Source organism: Uranotaenia lowii, chromosome 2, assembly GCF_029784155.1.
Source record: "Uranotaenia lowii strain MFRU-FL chromosome 2, ASM2978415v1, whole genome shotgun sequence".
NCBI classification, from domain to species: domain Eukaryota; kingdom Metazoa; phylum Arthropoda; class Insecta; order Diptera; family Culicidae; genus Uranotaenia; species Uranotaenia lowii.
In genome coordinates this window covers 198,652,153-198,676,226 of record NC_073692.1, presented here as the reverse complement: position 1 = coordinate 198,676,226, position 24,074 = coordinate 198,652,153, and the positions used below count along the sequence as shown (strand labels likewise).

Below are 24,074 nucleotides of genomic sequence, written 5' to 3'. Positions count from 1 at the left end.
AAACCTTTTTTGGACAAACTTATAACTATCCGATAATTGAAATTTTTGCTTAGTTCCTAACGCTGTCGGAATGTTTTGCGCTGAATTTTGGAATAATCTATTGTATACATTCAGGCGTTTAACGCTGTAGGATAGTCTTAATGTATTCAGAAGTTGGATTATTGATATTTTGTTTTTATCATAGGTCTGTTTGATAAGGCATTATAAAGTTTCATTTTCACGAGTAATCTATGTTCGTAGAAGGAGGAACCGTCATAATCTCGGTAACTCAACTATTCGCTTTTATTTAATTTGGGAGAGGGAAGAGGAACGTATAAGGTTCACTATCGAAAACGATTTTCCATAAGGGTTCGGTGGTAGCTTCCTGGATTACTGATAAATGTAAAACTTTTGAAATTTTTAGCTATTTGACATAAATAGTCGTTCTATTTCACACATTGTAACGATAGATATGAATCGTTTTCGTTAACTGTTTTCACAAAGCCGGGCTTTTTGATAAAAACGACTTTAACAACGTTCTTATTCCTTCTTCCTATTTTTTTTCAAATATTCTTGTTCACCAGTCATCGCATAAATTGAGAAATTTTCAGTTTGCTGTTTAAGCTTAACTATTATGAACATTCGATAGGCTTATAGTTAAGACAATATTAGATGTACGACTTTATTCTTCAAACCTAAAAATATATTTTTCGCGTTGCGTGTTAAACGCCTGAATGCATGCAATATTAAGCAAATTTTTAATGTTCTTGCATCGGTGCATTTTATCAAGGGCGTTGATTTAGTAAAGCACAAAGTGTTTTCTTTCAATTTTTTGCCCGTGAATTGCACATAAAGCAAAATTTTACGACAAAATCAGGACAAAATATGCTATCACGTCCTGATGGCCAAATTTGTCGGACAAAAGGTGGTACACATCAAATATGAAAACAAAATTTTGATACACGACGAGCACCGCCTTTTCGAAAATTTTGAGAGCATATTAACGGCAAATTTTGCTATTGTATCATATAGTTTGATGCCTTATATTGACATCATTTTGCTCTCCAAGCTATCGGAAAATGAGGTGTAGTTAGGCTCTCAGTTTTAGCAAAATTAGGCATCACTTTGCTAACCAAGTATGAAAATCTTTGCTCTCATTTTTGCTGTGTACCACCTTATGTCAAGCAAAATGAAAGCAAATTCGGCTCTCAGGGCGTGATAGCAAAATTTGCTATAATTTTGCCATAAAAGTCTGCTCGGGTATACATTATCGATTAAAGACAAAAAATACATTTGTCCACTTTAATTTTTAGTTTCGCCAAATTCACGCTTTCGCCATATTCACGGTGAAATTTATTTTGACCGTGATAAAATCGAGAAACTACTGTGCCTTATACTGTCTGTATAAAATGAGGTTTTTGACGACAAGGTACTTTTTTAAGCATAGGTTTTTGGTTATTTAATCCAAGTCTTTGTTTTTTTTCAAGTTCCAAAAACATCGACACATTTGTTGCCATTTTGCCCTTAAAATCATAATATTTTTTTGTCTGCTTCTATCTTAAGAGTAGATTAGTTTATTTGGTTTTTATATTAGAAAAACTATCAGTACAATCCTAGCCAAGAAAGTATTTTAAGCTAGAAAGTAAACTGTTCCAAAGAAGGTTCCCACCTAGAAAAACAAACGAACCCGATTAAGTCACCCGAGATAGGAGGGACTGACCAATTCACACAAAATTCCGAATAAATACATAGTAAATCAGCATCGGGTAGGGTCTTAGGAGCTCTAGACAAACCTACTTGAGGCCTGCCGGTGGACTTCTTGTAGAACATTCAAGCGTGATGAATCTATTTAGTTTCTGGCTGGCAGTCACACTTCGTTGAACTTGTTCGATGAAAACTATTTATACTTTATGATAGCTGTGTAGACTCTTGGGGCCAATTGAATTTAATTTTTGACTTGCGCTCGTTTCGATACACCATTTGTCTGGTCCAGTTTGGTAGGATTTACAATCAAATTGGCTAATTTTTCTTTCGGCAAAACAAATGGAATTTTAGAAAAGGGCTTGTTTCGTTTGAGGAAATAACTCAATTTCGTTGGATTTGTACTGTTTTGTGATTATGTGCATAATTTTTTTCAGTATAATCATTTGCTTTGGTTTTAATAATTTAGTGATTCAACCTAAAAACTAAAGATGAACGTAGCTAAAACTTTCATGTCTGAGACCATTGTAGATTAACCTGAACAACACTTCTACAAATTTCGTTTCGAGTATCTGATATTGAGATTGAGACTGAAATGGAGAACGGTTATTTGTCCGGGACACGAATTTCGTAATAAATGAGTTTATTCACATGTTGAGCACAGCTTCTATGCAGATTACCAATTTGTTTACTAATTTTTCCTTCATAAAGCCATCTGATTTCCGTCCACCTAGTTTAGAGTTTTGAGCTCCCGTGGCGAGTCCTGTGAAATACGACATTCTAACCTAATAATCTGCCCATTAACACATCTATGTTTGATCATTATGTTTTGTCATTCGTATCTTTCGAGATCTACGGCTTAAGATTGAGACACTTCATAGCCAGCAATCGAGCGCAGCGGAACAAATTCGTTGCGATAACGATCGATTAATTAAAGGCTTAGGACTGGATTCTTACAGAAAGAGTATTTACATAAGCAAAAGGAAAGGCGGAAGAGCATCCTGCTGCGGGAATTTTTTCAAGGCTCATTATAAAATTTGAACAAATCGTTTTTTAAAACCAACGTTAAATTTCTAACGTGTCTGTGCCCATCAAAGTATTAAAATAAACAAATCTAGAATCAAAAATGTTTTTTTAGTAGCTCTTGCTTTCAGTTGTTTTTTAAAATAATAGCTAAACCGGTGTGCTTTGCTACTGCTTCCAAAAATTAATTATATTATCAAAAATTATTCAAATTTTAATTTTTAATCAGTTTTCTACATTATTCAGAAACAACCGAAATTCAGCTGGAGTTTCGAATCTTTTCACATAGGTTTTTCAATTCATTTTCATTTGATTTGGTTTTAAAAAACAGACAGACAGACAGACAGACAGATCTTAATTTCAAAAAAAATATGTTTTAATTTCTGTTCGTTAGAAAAATCGAAATTTGAGCATTTTATTCTTTTAATATACAGTGAACATTCTATACAAGCAACTAATCTGAACCATTTTTTTCAAAAAAGCTACTTATGTAGAAAAAGTTGCTTATATAGAAAAAAGGAGTATAAATTTTAAGAAAAATCAGTCAGACATCATTCCAGGCTTTAACTATCAAAAATGCCACGTCTTTTAAATTAATGTTTTTAAGAGCTGAGACCATGTCGTTATTGCCGTTTACACATAACGCCAAGAGTGTTGACAGAAGGTGCTTTCGATACCGTTGCTTAAGGGATTTTATGAAATTTTGGTCAAGTGGTTGCAACAAGGGTGTATTGTTGGGTGGAAAAAAAATAACCTTAAAGTTTTCATCATGGGAAAAAGTGTTTGCTGTCCCATGACAGGTGGCATTATCGACCAATAAAATTGCTTTTACTGGTAAGCATTTAGCTTATAAGTGACGAAAAACTTCAGAGATGAACAAAGCGTTGTACCACTCCTTAAAAAGAGTAGAAGTTTGCCAAGCATTTTTGGATGATTTGTAATACAGTGGTAAATTTACATGTTTGAAACACCGAGGATTTTTAGATTTTCCAATCATCATCAAATAGAGTTTATGCGTCCCAGTTGCATTTACACAAAGCATAATGGTGACCCTTTCCTTCATGGATTTCCGTCCTGCAACAGTTTTTTCGAAAACGGTAGCGTTTGTTTTCTTGTGCAAACCTTTGTAAACCAGACCGGTTTCGTAACAATTGTAGATCTGTTCCGGTAAAAACCCATTTTCGTCAATAATCTTTTTGAAATCGCTTGTAAATGTAGCAGCACTCTCAGCATTGCAGGAAAGTTTTTCACCGGAAACCGTCAAAGTCTTATGCCGTGACGATTTTTGAATTTATCAATCCAGGCTGAAAATTCTTCGTGTCCATTGAGTGACCTTTTTAAATCAAGTGCTTTAACTTTGAGCATCTCGTTTGAAATCAATTCGTTTGCTTGTCTCCGTAGTAAAAACCATGCGTATAGTTTATCATCAAGATCAGGATTTTTTAATGGCTTCATTCGCTTGATTTTTTTTATTAACATACGTTTTTGAGGCGAATTCTTCCAAGTTTTCTTTGTTATTTTTTATCCTCATTAAAGTCGACTTATGGATGTTGTAGCTGCTGCAGATCTCTGTCGGTGTCTTCCATCTTGGAGTTCATTTAAAATAATAATTTTGTTTTCAAAGAAATTGATACTCTGCCTATCTTCTCCATTTTTACGGAAGAAGGAAAATTAAATTGAAAAATAAAACCATGGTTGCTTGTACAGAAATTTTGGAATAAAAAAAGTTGCTAATGCAGAGGTTGCTTCAGTGGAATGTTGCTTGTGTAAAGGTTGCTTATAAAGAATGCTCACTGTATAATCTATTTAAAAATGAAATGTAACTTGAAATACTCAGATTTCAATTTTGAAATTCGTTAAGGTTTCTTTGTTCTTGCACTGGTTGAGCATAATTAACACCTGAGCAAACGCTCTTAATAACGAAAGGCCTTTGAACTTACAATTGATTCTTGTTTCATGTTCAAAATGATTAAGAAAGACATTTAAACGCTTTTGAGATTAATTACTTGCTAGTACCTATTGATTTTTTAAAATAATATTCACAGCAGTGGGTGCTTAAGTTTCGAATTAAATGGTGAAAACTCATACTTAAATCTTGATGTGTCCAATATTTATGAAAGTGTAAAAATAATTGCAGCTTTAGTTTTATAATCAAGGGTTTTTTTTTCTTTTTGATTGCAGATGTAGCTTTGCGGAAATCGTTTCCACAACATGCTAAACTCTCCCGGTAATACCATAAACAACGACAATCAAATAAAAGCTATCAATTATGCTTCGAGCTCCCTTGCTGGAAAAAGTTGAACGCCACGATTGTCGAACTCAACAACGTTCAAGCAAGTGGCGTACGATGATCGCTCTGAACAATAACTGGTGACATCCTGCAAAAGAGGCAATCATCAAAACAGAGCAAACAAAAGGCTCCGGATTCCAAATGACATTTTTTCTCTCGAAAATTGGTTAAATTGTCCCAACGGGTAAATCGTTACCTCTTTCCCGCCTTCCCGTTTTCGAGAGTCCGTCATATGCGGTTTCCCGCGCGAAAAATCACCAAAACCAGTTGGCGGATATCACCGAACGCGGTCGGTGCAAGGTGAAGGGCATGACATGTGGTGACATGTTGCTGCCAGACCAAACATACGAACAGGCCAGCGACCAAAATCAGCCACATAAGACGAAACTTCAGCCGGAAGGTTGCGGGGTGTTGCGATCATATGATGAATTTAACCGAATCATCGATCTGAAAGAAATCGACATCGAGAGATTGAGGCGCAACATTTTCCCCACCAATGACAAGAGTAGCAGCAGCAACAAAGTTAACAGCAACAACGTAGACAACAAAAGCATCGAAGTCGCAGGTTTTGGTGGGGTGCTGACGAATAATGAGATGAAATTTCGACAGACCAGATCCGGTAGTGGGAGTAGCGGGGTGCCAACAAGTGCTGCCGGCTGTGGAAGTCCCGGTTCCAGTGGAGAAAGTGGGGCTGGTGGTCAGAGGACTCCCGGGAAGGAAGACACCGACAGTGCGATCTGGAGCAGCAACAACAACCGAAGGGAGCAACCACAGCATCGACAATTGAAAGAAGACGAAGGCTGCGCGCGAGATTACGACGACAATGGTAAAATTGCTGTGCCAACAAATGTCCCCATCGTTGTGGGTACGATTCTGAGGCGGATTGTCAACGGGAAGTCAATCGTAGCGGATGAAGAGGCTAGGAGAAGGAGCGACGGCAGTAAAGGCCTGGCGCTGCGAAAAGGACCAGGTAGGGTTACTAAACATTGTTTTATGTATCAAACATCTATTATATAAAATTCTCTTGTAACGGTGTTTGTAGTACTACTCCTCCGAAATGACCCAACCGATTCAAATGAAATTATTTTTAGAATATTCTGTGGGCATGCGAATCGGTTTATATCGAATAAAAACAACAAAAAGTCGCATCAATTGTCCGTTATCATTAAATTTGTAATAAATTGAATCAAATGAAAGTCATGGCCTTCAATTTTTAAGAGATTTTCTTTACTTTGGGCGCCGGCCGGGCAGTTTATTTTTCGTCTCTATGGTCCAGGCGTCGCAAGCAAACGTCGTAGGAGGTTAGTAACTATGGCATAGCATACTGTTTAGTGGGAATATTTGGGCGCGCATTTCTCAACCAAGCATAATTTCGATGCATGTGGTGACCACATGAAGCCTAGATGTGTTTTTTCTTCTTGATTCCTAGATCATTTGTACAGCACATATGTAGTAATGAATGACGCCCAGATGTGACCCAGATTAATATTTTGCCGATCAAATCAAAACCATTCAAACGATTTGAAAAAATTAAAACTTCAATTTGTGTTATTTCAAGAAGGAATTGTTGTCTAAATAATATGAATTTAGTACTGATGCGTATGAAATAATGGTATGACTCTTTGCGGACTTTTGAAAAAAGAAAAGTGGAAAGACTTGGTTTATAATCCAAAACGCTAGAAATATTTTTCAAACATGTACAAATGTGCTTCACAGAAGTTGTATCATGCGCCATTAAATTTATAGAACAACCAAAAAATCCGTTGCAAATGAACAGACACATGAACTGAACAAAAGCCTGTACTTTAAAATGGATTATATGAGATTGATGTTCATTTGAAGGCCGAATGCAAAGAAGTGCAAACGTTCAACATTTACAAAAAATGTATACATGATTTCTAAATTTATAAATGGTTGGGCCCAAATAAACAATCTGACTAAAAAAACTTAACTTTTTTTTTAAATCGTTCACCAAAAAACTGTTTACAGGTTCCCTGTATGTTTACACAGAATTCAAGTACGTACTTAACATAAATGTGTGTTTTTGTTTAACATATTTTGGTTACGTAGGTGAGACTTTAGATCCGATTTTTTGTTGACATATTTTTTTGTGATTGATATTCCAGAAGCATAATTTTATTAATAGCAGAAGCTGAATTTTTTTTTGATAAGTTTTTGTTATGACCTAAAAGTGTTGAAAATAATATTAACTCCTTTCATTTCACACGGTGAAACAAGTGGCAATGCGCCTTTAAGTCATGAAACATATTCCAATTTTTCTCTAAAATAGTCAGATAGGGTATCCCGAGTGATAAATCTGAACGGATAATTAAAATTTTTAAATGTTGAGGTAAATTTACATGAAAATTTCCAGAAAAAAGAATGAACTCATGAAATCATCGTAGTTTTGAAAGATTAGTTCTTTTTTATGTATTTAATTTTTTAAAAACCTGCAAACCTGCATTAAATCTTATTGAATCTTGAAAATATCACATAATCTTAAACAGAATCGCAAATCACCTTCAACACTGTTCAGGAAAATTTTAAATCAGACAACAATGGTTTAAATTGGCAGGTATGTATTTAAGGATAAAAAAGAAGATAAAAATGCTTTAATTCGGTTGAATAACAAAAAATTTAATCATATCTTTTCTCCTTTCAAAACCAAATTAAATTTCTTTGAATAATAACCCAATAAATCAAGACTTCTTGATTTAACTAGCATTTTTTGCTAAAAAAAGGGCGAACCTTTTTTTTGGACATCATTTTGATGAAAATATGGATAAAAATAACTACTGCTTCCAAATGTGAGGAAAGTGAAGCTGCTTGAAAATGGTTTGAAAAAAATCATCTCTAATGTTTTTATTTCTTCAGTTCTAAAAAATATACCATCAAAAGCTACTCGGGAGCTAAAAGTGCTGCGCTAGGCAGAATATTGAGCAAACACTCCAAAAATTGTCCCGATATTCAAAATTCTTCTTCCATAAAGTTTCATATGCAATAAATTCCAATAAATGAGAAATTTTTGATTTGATTTCGAGCAAAGCGGAGTCAATCAACTAAATGGTATACAATAAATGAAACATAGATATAATCAACGTATGTTATTTATGGAACAAGTTATAAAGAGTGGATTCTTTTTAGCATAAGGTTTGCCAAGTTTGATGGTAACGTTGAGTGCTGAAAAAATCGAATTTGCAACGGGAAGCTGATACCTGATATCATTCGGCAATATTCAAAGCATCCGAATCAAAGAAATGTAAATGAAAAGGATTCATGTGAGATGTATGTAAAATTTATTGTAGATATTTTTTGAATAATCTGTTAAAAGACCCGTACAATTGAGTTAAAATTCCTAGATTTGATTCCGATATAATTGAGCGGGCCAATTCGAGCAAACGGAAAAGATGGGTATGTTTAAAAACTAGGACATGTTCAAGAAAGCGAGACGATTAACAACTCAAGAACTTTTTTTAAGTCAAACAGCGAAAAAAAAAACTTGAAATAGACGCCAAGTTTAAAATGGTAAGACGAAGTTTACCGGGTCTGCTAGTATATTTATAGAAGTTTCTTATGATGAATGTTCCATCAAGTTTTCATGTATCGCCCATTTAGAGCAAGTTCACTGGTGTTGGGAAAAAGTGGTTGAAATTTTGACATTTTGAAAATTTTATCATGCAAAAATGTTTTCAAGATCTTGGGGCGTTGTATTTTTTTACAACCCTGTTTCCATTTCAGCCGTATGTGATAGAAATATTGCTATTTTTGCATCACAGCATGCGAAAATACAACACATGTTGTAAAAAAACTAGAAGGCCACAGATCTTGAAAATGTTTTTGCATGGCAAAATTTTCAAAATGTGCCGTAAGTGTCGAAATTTCTACCACTTTTTCCCAACACCAGTGAACTTGCTCTTACCTGTTTTTTTAAACTTAAAACCGTTCTGTAAACAAAAACAGATTATTATTCACTTTTTCTACTTTTTTTTTGTTGGATATCCACCATGGGTGCACGTATTTACCGCCGTTTCTGCCTAAGTATGTGCTCACATGCATTCTTAGATTATTAAGTTCGACAAATCTCTAATACAACGCGTACACCATACTTGGACCCCATGGCTTCGTATGGACTGTTATGGAGTGAATGTATTGTGTTGATGTAAGTTTATTTTGGCCAGCAGATCGTGGCTTAACGGATAGCATACTTGTCTTCTAAGCCAACGTTCATGAGATCGAATCCCGGTCGTGACATAACCTGGCACACATAGTATGATGAAGGTTGGCGGTTTTAGCATGAGTGAAATGCTAACCGGGTATACCTTGGAATTGTACGCCTCAATGATGCAGCACATGCATGTGGATGGATCTTTTCAAGGGAACTTAGATTGCACTTGAAGATCCTACCTAGATATGTGTGTGCTCGTAGTGCTACCGGTAAACAACTGCAACTTCAACCAATAGTGCAGGGGTGTCAAGTAGCATAACAAAGTAAAAATAATAACGCGGGGTAATACCACAATAGATCAACTTAATGGTCGCAGTGGACTCTCTCCCCAACAGGAAAAAAATTATTTTGGAAGAACGAGTTAATCAGGTGGGCTAGTTTACTTACAGGTATTCCGGCATCCGTGTATATACCTGGGCAGCTGGCAACTGATTGAACATTCTTATTTTATAGTCAGTTATATGAGGAAACACATCTTACCTGTCAGCCACTAATGGGATTCGAACCCATAAGTTTCCTTGCCGATACCGGGGATCGAACCCAGTACGCCTGGCATACTAAAACCAGACACGCGCCAGCCTATCCACTAGACCACATCGGCGCTGCTCATTATTCACTGAGCTTGATTAACATTCAGCTTAAACCGTAAAATCCTAAATGTATGGTTATAGGAGACGTATTCATTACTTTTTCAATATCAAAATACGATATCAAACACTTCGAGTTCTTCGATCACTGGTGTGGCTTCCACATTGCCAACGGTTGCTGCTCCTTGATTGAACGAGGCCACCAATTTTGTTCAGAGGTCAAATGAATGGTGCTTGGGATTAGCAGCTCATTCACACTGCACAAAACTGATGCTCTCTCTTTAAATGTCAATAGTCAATGGATGGATTGGAAGAAAAATGTATTTTGTGTTATAGGACCGAAGCTACCTCTGCATCCTAGCAAAATAATTTTGTTTGGAGAGTGGGGTTTAAGGAATTGGTTGGAATATAAAAAAAATCCCATTTAATTTTTTATAAAATGGAGATTACACGTTTCTTTATTTGCTTATGATATTTTATCAAAAATTAATCATTTAAATCCATGAAATAATAATTTTGAAATGAACATAAGGTTTTTGTTACCGAACAAAACTTGCAAAATCAACTTAAATTCTTCTATGAAATTCCTACTAGATTCTTGGTATCTCTCATCGGCCGGCGCACAATCTTTTCAGTCATGATATTGATCAGATTTTCCTACTAATACTTCGTAAAATCCGTATTTTGGTAGGCTACACCCTCCTGCTTCAATTTCAGCTTCTTTTTGGCTCAATACTTCTCTTTTGAATGAAACTGAGGAAAATTGATTGATTTTACTGTTTAGAAATCAACAAAACTTGATTATTTTGTGCCACTTAAACGAAACAAAATCATTAAATTATTGATTTGAAAGTATAATCGGTTAGTTAAGATCGAAAGTTTCGAAGTATACATACATTGAAGAGTATTTAAAAACTTTTAAGAACAGTGAAAACCCAAGTTTTCGTTTTGAAAATTGTTGATTTTACCACAGGAGCTTAGCCTTGACAAATCATTAAATTTTTTTTACAAAACTAGCAGTAAATACATTATTTGATCTGCTCGATACCTTACCACGAGTAGAAATTGTATAGGATTCAACCGTTGGATTTTTTTGGAAATAGGATTTTCACAAGTTTTTGCGTCCATTAGAAATCATCTGTCTCATTGATTTGATACCTGCTACACAGCCTACGAACTCTGGAACTAGCAAAGGTTTGTTGTTAGGGGTAAGCTTTTAATGACTTATAACTAGGCAACACTTTCAGTTTATCGGAGAAGAAAAAAAAAAAAAAAAAAAAAAAAAAAAAAAAAAAAAAAAAAAAAACGAATGAACCTCAATGGCTTTTATCGGATGTTCAAAACCAAAACATTTTAAGGCTTAAAAAAATAGTGACAAACCTCATTCGCGTGTCAGACGTCGTGCTGTTCGGTTCGGTTCGTTTCCTTCATACGCGACGAGTGTTATTGGACAAAGAAAATCTAGTTTATAATTTCATCTGGAAACATGTCCGAAGAGCTTGTTGCTTGCAGATTCTATGAGGAATCAAGGGAAATGGCTATTTTTTGTGATAGAAAGGTGTTGGAAAAAAATTAATAAAGTGTGGTGATTCTTGGAAGGGAAAATTATCAAAACAAGCTACAGAAAGTGATTGGTTTTATTGCCAATGCCAAGAGATGGGGGCGATGCTGGATGTTAGAAAAAGTGGAAGAAAATGAAATAAAGTTTCTCAAATCTCTGGAATTAAAGTTATAGGGGCAAATTGATGTGAAAATTTAAAAAGAAAATAAGCAGCAACGTTTCAAAAGCGGCTTATTTTGAGCGGTTGAATGTGATTGGCTTCAGGTTTGAGGTAGGTATTCCCCAAATTTGCAGCAAATGGGCTGTGTGAATCTGTGTGAGAAGTAGGTTAAGGGTCATTTTCGAAAGGAGCTGACGAATAAATTTGTTGTTGGTCGACCAGTGGCTGATGGTGAAAATAAGGGAACCCGCATCATATGCTAGTAGAAGTCAAGACATGTCCGGACATGTTTAGGTGCCAGCCTATAAAGCGTCGTGCGGGCACCCGTTAAGAAAAGTGCAATTATTGATCACAGCAAGCGTTGCGAAAAACCGGTGAGAGAATAACAGAATCTATTCTCTCTCTCTCGAACTAGCTGTGGGTGGGGTGGGTGGCTATAATCTCCCGGATGCAGTAATTTCGAGTGAGCGAGTGAAGAAAATCGAAGTGATACAAGGGAGAACGCAAAGCAAACAGTGCGTATTTGGTTGTTGTGAAAAAAGTGCATATATAGAAGCAGAAGGAAGAAAAAAATATTAATGCAATGAAAAATACAGTAAAAAATCTCGCATTTGTTGAGGGTTGAGTGGATAGTGTGGTGGTCCAAATGGATGACATTTGGATTCCATTATCGGCATTAGATTTTGGGTTTGATTTCCATTATCTGCCGATGGGTAAGATGTATTTATTTGAGATATATGAGTTTATTGGAACCTTCAATCAGCTGCCAACTGGCCAGGTATATACACGGATGCCGGAATACCTGTTGTAAATGTTGAACATGGAAAATGTAAAACATTTTGGACTTGTTGTGTATCTGATTGAGTCGTTCTCCCAAATTATACTTCCACGAACACGTTATACATTCATTTCATAACAGCTCACACGAAATCATGGTGTCGGGTATAGTGTTAACTGCATTGTAAATTATTTATCGATAGTATTATAAAAATGCATGAAAGCACATACTTTGATAAAACTGCGGTGAATCCGTGCACCCATGGTGGATTATCTACATACATACATACATACAACACTTTCAGTTTATCGGAGAAAAATTTGCGGGATATTTCAGCGATCTACACTTAAGTATTCGCTTATTTAACACTAAACGTACCGGAGGCGGTCAAATGATAGTTTTTGAGCTTAAAATGATGATTACACCTAGTTTTTTTTCGCAAATTTAACGACAGGACTTTTTTTTATTTTTAAAATTCAAGTATTTTTGCATTTTCATATTTTTTTTTAAGTGTTGTGATTTTCGAATAACACATGGGGTATACCTATTCATACCGCGAGCGGTTAAATGATAGCTTTAACTGTTGTCGCTAAAACTCTCTTGTTTCTCAACCGATTTTTACAAAATTTAAAGTTTTGAAAAGCTTAAATATGTTTTCCAGACCATTTCAGCTACAATCAATTATTAAGAAGTTATTAGAAGCCAACAAAATATGTTATGAAAAAACATGCTTCTGGAAAAAGGCTGTATATCATAAGGTTGCCAGAATTTTTCCAGCACGTATCCGGGCTATTTTTATCTAAAAACCTGGTAAAATCAGGGCATTTTATTTCAAAATGGTCGACCAAAATCCTGGCATTATCCGTGCAAATTTAGTCAAAACCTAGAAATTACTCATCAAAAATCAAGAACAAAAAAGTTGAAAACAAATTTTTACATCAAAATTTATCAACAGATTTTAAATCGTATTTTAGGGTTTTTAAAAACTTGCCATGATTATTTTTATGAAATTTGCTCAGAATGTTTCGTTTTGGACGCAAAAATAAAAAAAAAAATAGCACAATTTGTTTTTTTAAGTGTGATTTGAGTATGAAAATGAGAATAAACCCGGGCAAAATCCGGGCTATTTCAATGAAATACGGGCAACCGGGCCGGATCGGACTTTTTTTTTTTTCAAATTATATTAAATATTCGGGCAAACCCGGATAAAACCGGGCAATCTGGCAACCTTATTATATCCGTTATGAAGTGCTCGAAAAAAAATTTCACTTAGTGCCTTAAAAAGCTGAAGTCAGAAATTATATATTGCACGCATAGAATTTTTTTTCAAAAATTGTTTTAAGATCAAGACCACAAAAAACGTAAAAATGTTGTTTAAAACCCGCACTTCTCGATCAATCAATCGCCAAGGCTGTTCCAGTTACAGTAGAAAAATTTCAAAAAGTGAATTGGAAAGTTGACGTAACTTTTGACATTTTGGCATCTTTAGATTCTTGAAATACGAAATACAAAATTTATGACGACTTTTCAAAAGTAGCTGTTTTTCGAATTTTCAATAAATTTGGATTTTCAGAGACAATTCCTACACCTAAATTCAGCATTGCACTGGATTTTGAGTATGTTAAAGTAAGGTTTAGGTAATAAAACTATATGCAAAAGAAAGCACATTTCATTCCAATTCTAGTGATGTAATTGCATTGGCGGTGCAATGCTTGACAAAAATATGATAAATAATACAATGAAGTAGTTTCTGAATTTCGAAAAGTCAGCACAAATTCTTGCTTGGCAGATGGGCGCAGTGGGTGGTAATATCTCAAAGCTATTTTGCACAAATTTTGTGGTTTTACTATATCATTCAAATCTCTACTAGTTCCACCGATTTCCCCGCTAATTTCAAATGAAAATGGTTCCGCTTATCATCAAAAATAATCACAAAAAGGAGGTGTTGCGAAAATGTACACTTTTCGATGAACTAGCCATCGAAAATTGCCAATAAAATACACTAAATGCATTCTATAGGGCTTCAGCAACTTCTAAACCCATAATAATGTATGAGACAATTGTAGATCGTGGCTTGTAACAACTTTGTTTCAAAGACAGCGAACCATTTTATCCAATCTACAACGTGTCAGGTTCAAAAAACTGTTTTTTCAAAAGATTTTTTTTACTTTGAATGTAACTCCATAGCAGCCCTAATTTGAAAAGCTAAAAAAGTTAGCATTTTTATCTCGCTATCGGTGGACCCCTCGGCAAAAACTTTGATACTAGAATATGCTCCATGTAAAATTGAACAATGTTGCTGAAGACATCAAATGTTTATCTATTCATTCCTGGGCGCTATTGATTTCGTACAGCTAGATTGATGTTCTGCACCACTGTGCAGTGGTATTGGGCCAAAGGGTGGATTTTGTCGAAAAGGACATCAACCCACTCAACTGCCCTCAATTCCGCCCTATCGAAAAATGTTGGGCAATCGTCAAGCAGAAGATGAAGAAGAATGGTAGGACGACTCGGGAAGCAACAGAGATGAAGAGATTGTGGAACAAAATGGCCGCTGAGGTCAGCGAATAGGGTGTCAAAACTATGATGAGTGGTACTCGACGAAAAGTTCGAAAATTTATCAAAACAACATCGGAATAATTTTTTTAAATTTTCTTTTTAAGTGCAATACAAAAATTTTTTATTTCGTTTACATAGCGACGAGATAGATCCTTTTAAATGCGATTTAACGTGATCCATGCTTTAATATAATTTTTTATTTAACTCAAAAATAACACCCAAGACTTATTTAAATGTTCAAAAAATGAAAGTTTCAATTAAATATGTGCAATTTAGCCTGAGTGTGTCCTGTTTTGACATCTTGATCGAAAACCGTCACCTAGTTTTATTAAGGTTTTAAAATTAAGCACTCAAGCCGTTATACAACATGCAAAAAAAAACTTACGTTCAAACCGCTAAGCCTAGGCAACTGGCTATCCCATCTTTAGACGGTGTTTACTTATATAAAAATTAAAAAAAAGATTGTCCCACAACCATTGTTCACCCGCTGTGTAGACGCTAATTGGTCGAAGACTATTTGCTCTTATTCAAACATGCCAAGAATATCCAGCAATCAAATGCGTCTGTATAATGCAGCATCCCTTGAAGATTTATACGGTTCAATAGCGATTTGCCGGCGACCAAATAATATTTGAATTTTCCTAACCGTCTCTTCTAAGTATTCATCAATCCTACCTAGAATTTTTAATAATTTTATTGCGTTTTTGAAGCATTATCGTTCCATTTTTATTAACAGCATAGTTACTTCATAGTCTATAAAAAATTAAAGCGTCAAAAGTGAAGTTCACCAAAATATTAGGCTATTTTAAAAAACATCTTTTATAGTACTTTGAATTATAAGGCTATGATCATTTGGAATCCGGGCAGTTACAAACATGTGTATTTTAAAAACTATTCATTTGATCTAAAAACTTTCTATGGAGAAAATGAAGGTGTTAATATGACATTTAATGTAAAAATATATAAAAAAAATTATCAATGATTTCATGAAATACTCAAACTTTTTCATAAAATCTCTTTTTTATCTTTGCACACTTTTTTCAGTCATGAATTGATTTATTTGTTTTTACTACAGAAGCAAAACCTTTGCAAATCACGATATATTACACAAACTCACCTGGAAAAAGCAATTGGAATCTGGTTGGAACCTTTTCATGAGTAGGCATCTCGAAGAATTTGATCTCTTAAATCCAGTTTTAACATAATTTTTTTTGTCCATCAGATCACATCTGTCATATTGCGTAAAAACTGGATGCACAGATTGCGTTCCTTGGAACTGATCATTATTAGTTATTTACTTGGTGTCTACTAGTCAGGCAACACTTTTTGCCTACCAGAAATGGATTTTTTGAATTATTTAAGGAGTCTGCATTCAGTTATCCCCAATAACCATATACTTTTACCATATTTAAGATCAAGGGTTGCACTCCGATGGTTGGTTTGAACTTCGTGTGGATCCTAGGGTGGCTCCTCATACTTCTTAACCATTTTTTCCAAAGAAAAATCAGAAAAAATCAACAGTTTATTAGCTTCCAAGTCATCAATGAAGAATTTTCGAGGCGCAAAATGCGTAAAAGGAGCAAATTTGTGCAAAATATTTTTTACCATGTCTTTTTGCGTCGTAAATATCTCGAGCACACGTTAAATTAAAAGTCTATCAAAAATAGGCAAGATAGTCCTTTTAAAAGTTTTGCATATCCGTGCTCTATTAACGTAGCTATCACCGAAATAAAGTGCCCGGATACTAAATGATCATAGCCTTATGATACAGATAAAAAAAATATCAACTTAAAAAATTGTTTCCTATAAACCCGAATGATAAATTTTTAATCTAATGCACTTTTCAAAATAATAAAATAGCGAACGTGGGAGATTGAAATTTGATAATTGATATTTTGATAATTGAAATAAATTTTTTTATTGCCATTCTTTATGAAATTTGCCAAATTTTCATAACTACTTTTGTTATTATGCAAGCATGCTGTTTACTAACACGAAACTTTGAGGTGAGGTTAAGAGCAATGGCCTAACTGTTATTTTCGTTGTACTATGGTATCAAATATAGTAATAATACAAATGTACCTCACCAAGGCCGTGCGAACGGAGGAAGGGGGTTTAAATGTTTAACACCCACTCCTCATTAAGATTTTTTTCCAATTATAATGTTCACCGGGAAACAGACTTCGGACGCATCCTGAGGTGCGACTCGTAAGAGGCAGAGCAGTACCACTCATTGAGGAGGAACTCCCAAACTCCTGGCAGTCGAAAACCACTCTTTTTCGCTTCTCTTACCGCCAGAATCGCTAGGAGCGCCAGTCACTCTTTGCTCCCTCGGAGGCTCTGCGCTCCTCCCAAAGAGGCCTCCCTGGGAGAAATAACTTTGCGTGTGACGATTCAGAATTGCTTCGAGTTAGGTAGGGGGAAGTGTCCCTATATGCGCATATTGGGTAATATGCGCATACAGCCGATTGACGATATGGCTGGAGATTCATCATATCTAACTAGTGCAGTTTGAGGGTAATACGCTTTTAACACATGGCATAAAAAAATTAAATTATTATATAAAGTCGAAAAAATTTAAAAATTCAAACAAGATTATATTGAACTTTAATTATTGTGCATACAGATTCTGTGAACAAAAATTTTAGTGGTTTTTCTTTCTTATTCATCTGGAAATCGGAAATTCAACAAATCGAAGCTTTTGGCAAAGTTGTAAATGATAAGATATTGGAATAAGAGACAGGTTCTGAATGCCCATATCAAGGCAGGTTAAATGCCTATATCAAGAAAAATAGATTAGTCTTATAAATTTTTCACTTTCTATCATTTAAACATGAAATCTAAGCTCAAATCACGATCTTACAACGAAAAAAGAAGAACTTCCTACTGATCCGATAAAAATACAATATGAACAAAATATTACCCTGAAGTATGGCCATATGGCATACTTAACTATGTTTCATGCAAAAGAACTAGTGATGTAAAAAATTTCAACAAAATTTCGGCCTTGACGTATGCTTAACATCCGTTTCTTCCATTTTCAATTAAATAATATCAAAATATTGCAAGTGGTAATGAAATATAGCTAAAAACATAAATATGCGCATTTAGCCCGCCAGTTTCGGAAATCGGCTGTTTTGACTTCTTTTATTATAAAATTATTTTCACAAAAACTGTAAGAGATTTTAACAGAAAAATTTCTCTAACGTACATAAAACAGATGTCCGCTCATGTGCATATAGTTTTCAGACTCCTATCTTTTGGAGTATAGGAGAAAATGAGTGCTTTCCTTAATATGCGCATATAGCCTTCCTCTCCCCTACATATTTGATTGCTTCAAGTAGCTCACAGCTGCTGGCTGGCTGCTGGGGGTTGCTGTGCGACGATGTAAGCAAAACGAATTTTAGACTATTTTTGTGCCTAAACAACGTTAACATTATTACTCTAATTTACATTCAATGTTCATGTAAAACGATTGTCGAAGTTAAGGCTTTTAGATAACATGTTTTACAAAGAAATCGGCCGGTCCCAGCAAACATTTTTGTAGGTATATTTCTCAACAACTTTGTTATACGTGTCATATACAGTATAGAATGATCGTATGAAACACGAAAAAACAGCATTTACCTACCAAAGTGGAGGCAATGTACATACAAATTTTCAACTTCTGGCTAAAGCGATAAGAGTATACGATTTCGACACCATATTCATACATACTGAAAGAAGCCAAGAGAGCATAAGTTTTTTCTCTCAACGCATGCGAAATGTTGCCAGCGACAATATTTGCTGCCTCTGTCATTGGGCAATTCTTGCAAATACACCATCTGATTTTTAGCAATCTAGTTGCACTGCTGGTCGCAAAGAGAACAACAAAGCTGTTCTCCCTTTTGACCCGCGCGGGAGAAAAAAAAGGAACGAAACCGTCTTCAAAATCTGCAAACATGGCGGACTTTTTATCATATCCGACTTAAACCATTTAATACGACTTCGAGTAACGATTTTTACGACATTTTACTTGCGTTAGTTGGAATTACGATTCGCAGTAACGTTTTTAATGACTTGAGTTATCATTTTTAATGCGATTTCATGTTTGCTGGGGTGTTGAAAGAAGTACTGTAAACACGAACATCCTGCACACTTATCAACCTAAATGGCTTTTAAAAACTTAACGTCCACAGATAATCATTCTGCTTTTAAATCAGAAGGCTTAAGGTTGATGGGACATCAAAATTACGTAGTCAAAAAAATCATTGCTTCATTGCTGCTATAGTTTAAGATATATTTCTGATGTCATAACGCATAAAGCACCAAATGCAGTAAGTTTTTGTTTTGTTCGAATAAAATTTTACAATTTTCTGTCAAAAATGATTTTAAAACTATAAAGGTGCTGCATACATTTAGGGGTAAAAAATCATCAAGCTTAAATCATAAAAGTTTATGTTATGTTTTTCTGTCAAAAATGATTTTAAAACCATAAAGGTGCTGCATACATTTAGGGGTAAAAAATCATCTAGCTTAAATCATAAAAGTTCATGTTATGATAGATGATATTTTGAATTTAACAAACGCGTGAAGTGAACCAATCATAACAGCATATGGAATCAAGATTTAAATGGTGAATCTTTGATTTGCATTTTGATGAATTTTTAGCCCAGATTGGTAACTTAATTATTCAAATATTTTTTTAAAAAAAATGCTGATTTTCCAAAAAAAAAAAAAACATCACACCAACAGTGTTGATATAGGCAAGGTATGTTATAAGGGCATTGGAAAAATATTTAAAAAAACGTAGGTACATCTTTGGCACATTTTTTTAAATTTTCTATGAGAATCAAAATATTTAAAAATCTATCTCACGATGTTAGGAAATTAGTCATCATTATTTTGTTATCCTTAAATGATAACTTCACTACATTATATTCAAAAAAAATAATACCTCTTGATGTGGTATACAAATGTAGCATCTAACCCGGCTGTTGCATAATGCCCCGTTTGACGGTTATTGATGAAATAATAGCTACCCGAAGATAATATTTCAAATTTCTTTACAAACTAGAGGCCCTTCTTGTGCTATTTGGCTTAAATTTTGCATGTAAACTTCACACAACAATCTGCTTATTCGAGCCACTCTACTCAACAAAATAATCAGCGGGGACACGTGCTACCTTTCGTTATTCATATTAAATCATTTCCAAATGACACCGCCGGCGCAAACCAAAACAAACGAACACGAACCAGCCAGATTCCCAGCTCATAACGTTTGTCTTGAAGCGTTCTCCTAGGGAGCGCTCCCGAAGAGCGCTCATTTATCTTTTAAGAGCGGAGCGAGAGGTAAAAAGAACTCCCTAGGAGCATGACATCTTCGAGGCAAATGGTCACTCCTTCTCATTCCTTCACGCCGCTTAAAGAGTGAGAGCAGATTTTAGCTCCATGGGTGTTTGCTCTCAAATGAATCCGAAGCCTGCCGGGAAATTACTTGATCTTAAAAAGTGTTTAAAAATAAGTTCTAACGAGGAAGTCAGAAATGTGGCAGAAAAATATTTAATCGTAAATTTCGATTTGCAATTCAATCAACCTTTTGTATTGAAACTCTAAACTTGACATACAAAAACATTAATTCTTGTGCTAAGAATGGATTTTTGTTAAGAAATGCAACTTAAAAAGTTCAGAGTTTGAAACCAACCATTCAAAATTCAAATTTCATTAATCAAATACTAATTTCATGAATCAACAACTTGGAATCCACGTAACAGGTGCTTATCAAAAAAGTAAGAAAATAAAATCCTTAATCTAATATCTTACTTCATTACTGAAAATGTCGATTTATTTTATCTATATATATAAAAAGCAATTATCTGTATGTTTGTTTGTTTGTTTGTTTGTTTGTTTGTCCTCTATAGACTCAGCCGTCTTAAGAGCTAGAGATCTGAAATTTGGCATGGATGCTCATTAGGACCAGGAATGATGAAAAATGTTTTTAGATTTTTGGACGACCCCTTCTGAAGGGGGTCGTCCATACAAGACAAATATTGTTTTCACGTTATTGACGTTATTTTCCGTCGGATTGTGATGAAAATTTGCACATGAGTGTTTTGAGAGACGAGCAATCGATTACAGTTATCAAATTTAGGGTCAGGGGTCGGTCAAAGGGGTCGTCCATATCCATTGATTAATGTTTTTGCGATATTGGCGTTATTATACACCGGATTATGATGAAAATTTGCACATGAGTGTTTTGAGGGACGAGCAATCGATTACAGTTATCAAATTTAGAGTCAGGGGTCGGCCAAAGGGGTCGTCCATATCCACTGATTAATGTTTTTGCGATATTGGCGTTATTATACATCGCATTGTGATGAAAATTTGCACATGAGTGTTTTGAGAGACGAGCAATCGATTACAGTTATAAAATTTAGGGTTAGGGGTCGGCCAAAGGGGTCGTCCATATCCACTGATTAATGTTTTTGCGATATTGGCTTTATTTTACATTGCATTGTGATGAAAATTTGCACATGAGTGTTTTGAGAGACGAGCAATCGATTACAGTTATCAAATTTAGGGTTAGGGGTCGGCCAAAGGGGTCGTCCATATCCACTGATTAATGTTTTTGCGATATTGGCGTTATTATACACCGGATTGTGATGAAAATTTGCACATGAGTGTTTTGAGAGACGAACAATCAGTTACAGTTATCAAATTTAGGGTTAGGGGTCGGCCAAAGGGGTCGTCCATATCCACTGATTAATGTTTTTGCGATATTGGCGTTTTTATACAGCGGAGTGTGATGAAAATTTGCACATGAGTGTTTTGAGAGACGAACAATCAGTTACAGTTATCAAATTTAGCGTCAGGGGTCGGCCAAAGGGGTCGTCCATATCCACTGATTAATGTTTTTACAATATTGGCGTTATTATAGATCGTATTGTGATGAAAATTTGCACATGAGTGTTTTGAGGGACCAGCAATCGATTTCAAGTTTCGAATTGCGAATCAGAAGTTGGCTGAAGGAGTCGTCCATACCCAACTTTAATGTTTTTGCGATTTTGACGTTATTCTACATTGGATTGAGATGAAAATTTCCGCATAGGAGTTTTGAGGGACGTTCTTTTGCTTTCAGGTTTCAAATCTTGACTCAGGGGTCGGCAAAAGGGGTTATTATCTGTTCACTGATTTTACGATATTCTCTTGATTGAGCATAGAATTGTAATGAAAATTGACACATGGGAGGTTAACAGAAAAGATTATTGATTTCAGGTGTCAAGTTTTGAATCGTGGTCAAAAAAAGGCCGTCCATGGCAAAAGGGAGTTTTGAGGAACGTAAAATTGGTTTCAATTATCGAATTTCGGGCCATGGGACAGAAAAAGAGGGTTTCATTGAAAGTTCAGTGTTTTGTGCAATAATTTTGTTGGAGGCAGTTAATTGATACCAATTTATGTGTGATGGTCAAGCAAAAGAGTCGTGCACATAAACAAATAGTACATGTTTCTGCCATAATGTCTAGATTTTGCAACCGATCGAGAAGAAAACACTCTCACATAAATTTTAATAAAAAGCCAATCAACCGTTTAATTTGAATTTCAAGTAATAGTAACAGTAGCGACTTTAAACACTGTTGAATTTTTTCCCCAAAATTGTCGAAAGAATGTTTAGAATTCATTTTCTAAACTCATTTTGACGTACCAATGATTTAAAGCGAAACGAAGTTCGTACGGGATCAGCTAGTTTTATATAAATTTATGTCATTATCAATTTTAAATGTTGAAATGAAATATTCTTCAAGAAATCAAATTCAGTCTAATTTATTTTTTGTGTTTCTTGTTTTTTAAGATGCTAATGCTCAACATCACAATCATAAAGGTTTTGATAAATTACACACGGCCACAAAATTAACATTCTTTCGAGATGCAAAAATTAAGCTTATTTCAACTGGTACCGGATGACACTGTAAAAACTTTGATGTAGGACATCAAGCAAAAATGCGTTCAATTTTGATTTTAAACCCCCTCCCTCACATCAGGGTCCAAAAAAGGCAAGCGATGTGTTCTATTTTACACTCAAAATTATAAATTCTTCATTAAATTTTGATTGTAGATTATTCAAGAGAAAAGATCTTGACTCAAAACTGATGGCAAAATCCTGAAAACTAGTCCCCAGGTTTAAAATTATGACCCAGTAATTTAAATTTTTTTCACTTGTTGATTGAAATTCAGTTCTAAATGTTTAACTTTAAATGAGATTTAACTTATTTCGGAGGATCTGGTTACATATTTTTATAAAAGAAGGATTATTTCTTTTTAATATTTAGAACTTTGTAACCAGTTTTGGATTTATTATTTTCGGTTCGAATCATAAATATATTTTCAATATTATGATAAAAAATTTCATTAAATCTTACAAAGCTCATTATTTGAATGATAATTATAATTTTAAAGCTGACGACAACACGAAGCCCTTAGCTCACATTCTTCAACATCTATTTGTTTTTTCTACTCAAAACGCTCTAGATTTGACCTTTCCACCTATACTTTCGGTCTTAATAATTCTCTAATTAGAATTAGAATGCACCGATTAGCCATAAACTTGAATAAGAACATATCCCTGCGGCAATAAAAATAAAATAACAAAAATAATTTTTTGAATATGTATGAAAAAATTTGAAATCCATCCTGAGTTTTTGTTTCATATTCAGATTCGATGTTCTTAAACTTAATTCTCATGCAGAACCCAAACACAACAAAGCTTCAAGGGCTTGTGATATAGCTCAGTTGGCAAGACAGTTGCTTCCTGAGCAGATGTTCGTGAATTCGAGCCCAAGAGTAAACATCGAACACAGTTGTACCGGATAAGTTTTTCAATAACTGTCCGCAAACTGCAACGTTGATATAAAGTCGCGAATGCCATAAAGATGTCATAAAGATGTTAAAACGACTATAATCGAAAAAAAACAAAGCTTCGAAATGGCGATCCAAAATTCGAAATACATATTTTAAATCAGATTCACAGATCGGATTAAGAATGAATAATTGAAATTATGATTTCAGATTAAATCCTGACGAAATAAAATTCACTCCTTGGCTCATATTTCAAATTCTGATGTGGAATTAAGATTCAGAAATGGTTTTTATTTCATTCATAAATCTTATTCAAATTCAGAAAAAGAATCGAAATTCAAAATTTGAATTTATGATCAGATTCCTCTCGTAAATGGGA

General features: G+C 34.7%; 1 protein-coding gene across 1 annotated transcript in view; it reads left to right on the top strand.

Annotated features, from left to right (window-relative positions):
- The window catches only part of LOC129742248 (myosin-G heavy chain), a 513,355-nt gene that overhangs the window by 128,340 nt on the left and 360,941 nt on the right, over nt 1-24,074 (top strand). The window contains exon 4 of the mRNA XM_055734123.1: nt 4,885-5,963. Coding sequence (XP_055590098.1) covers nt 5,303-5,963 — 661 coding nt within the window. The 5' untranslated portion in view covers nt 4,885-5,302. The remainder of the gene's footprint in view (nt 1-4,884; nt 5,964-24,074) is intronic.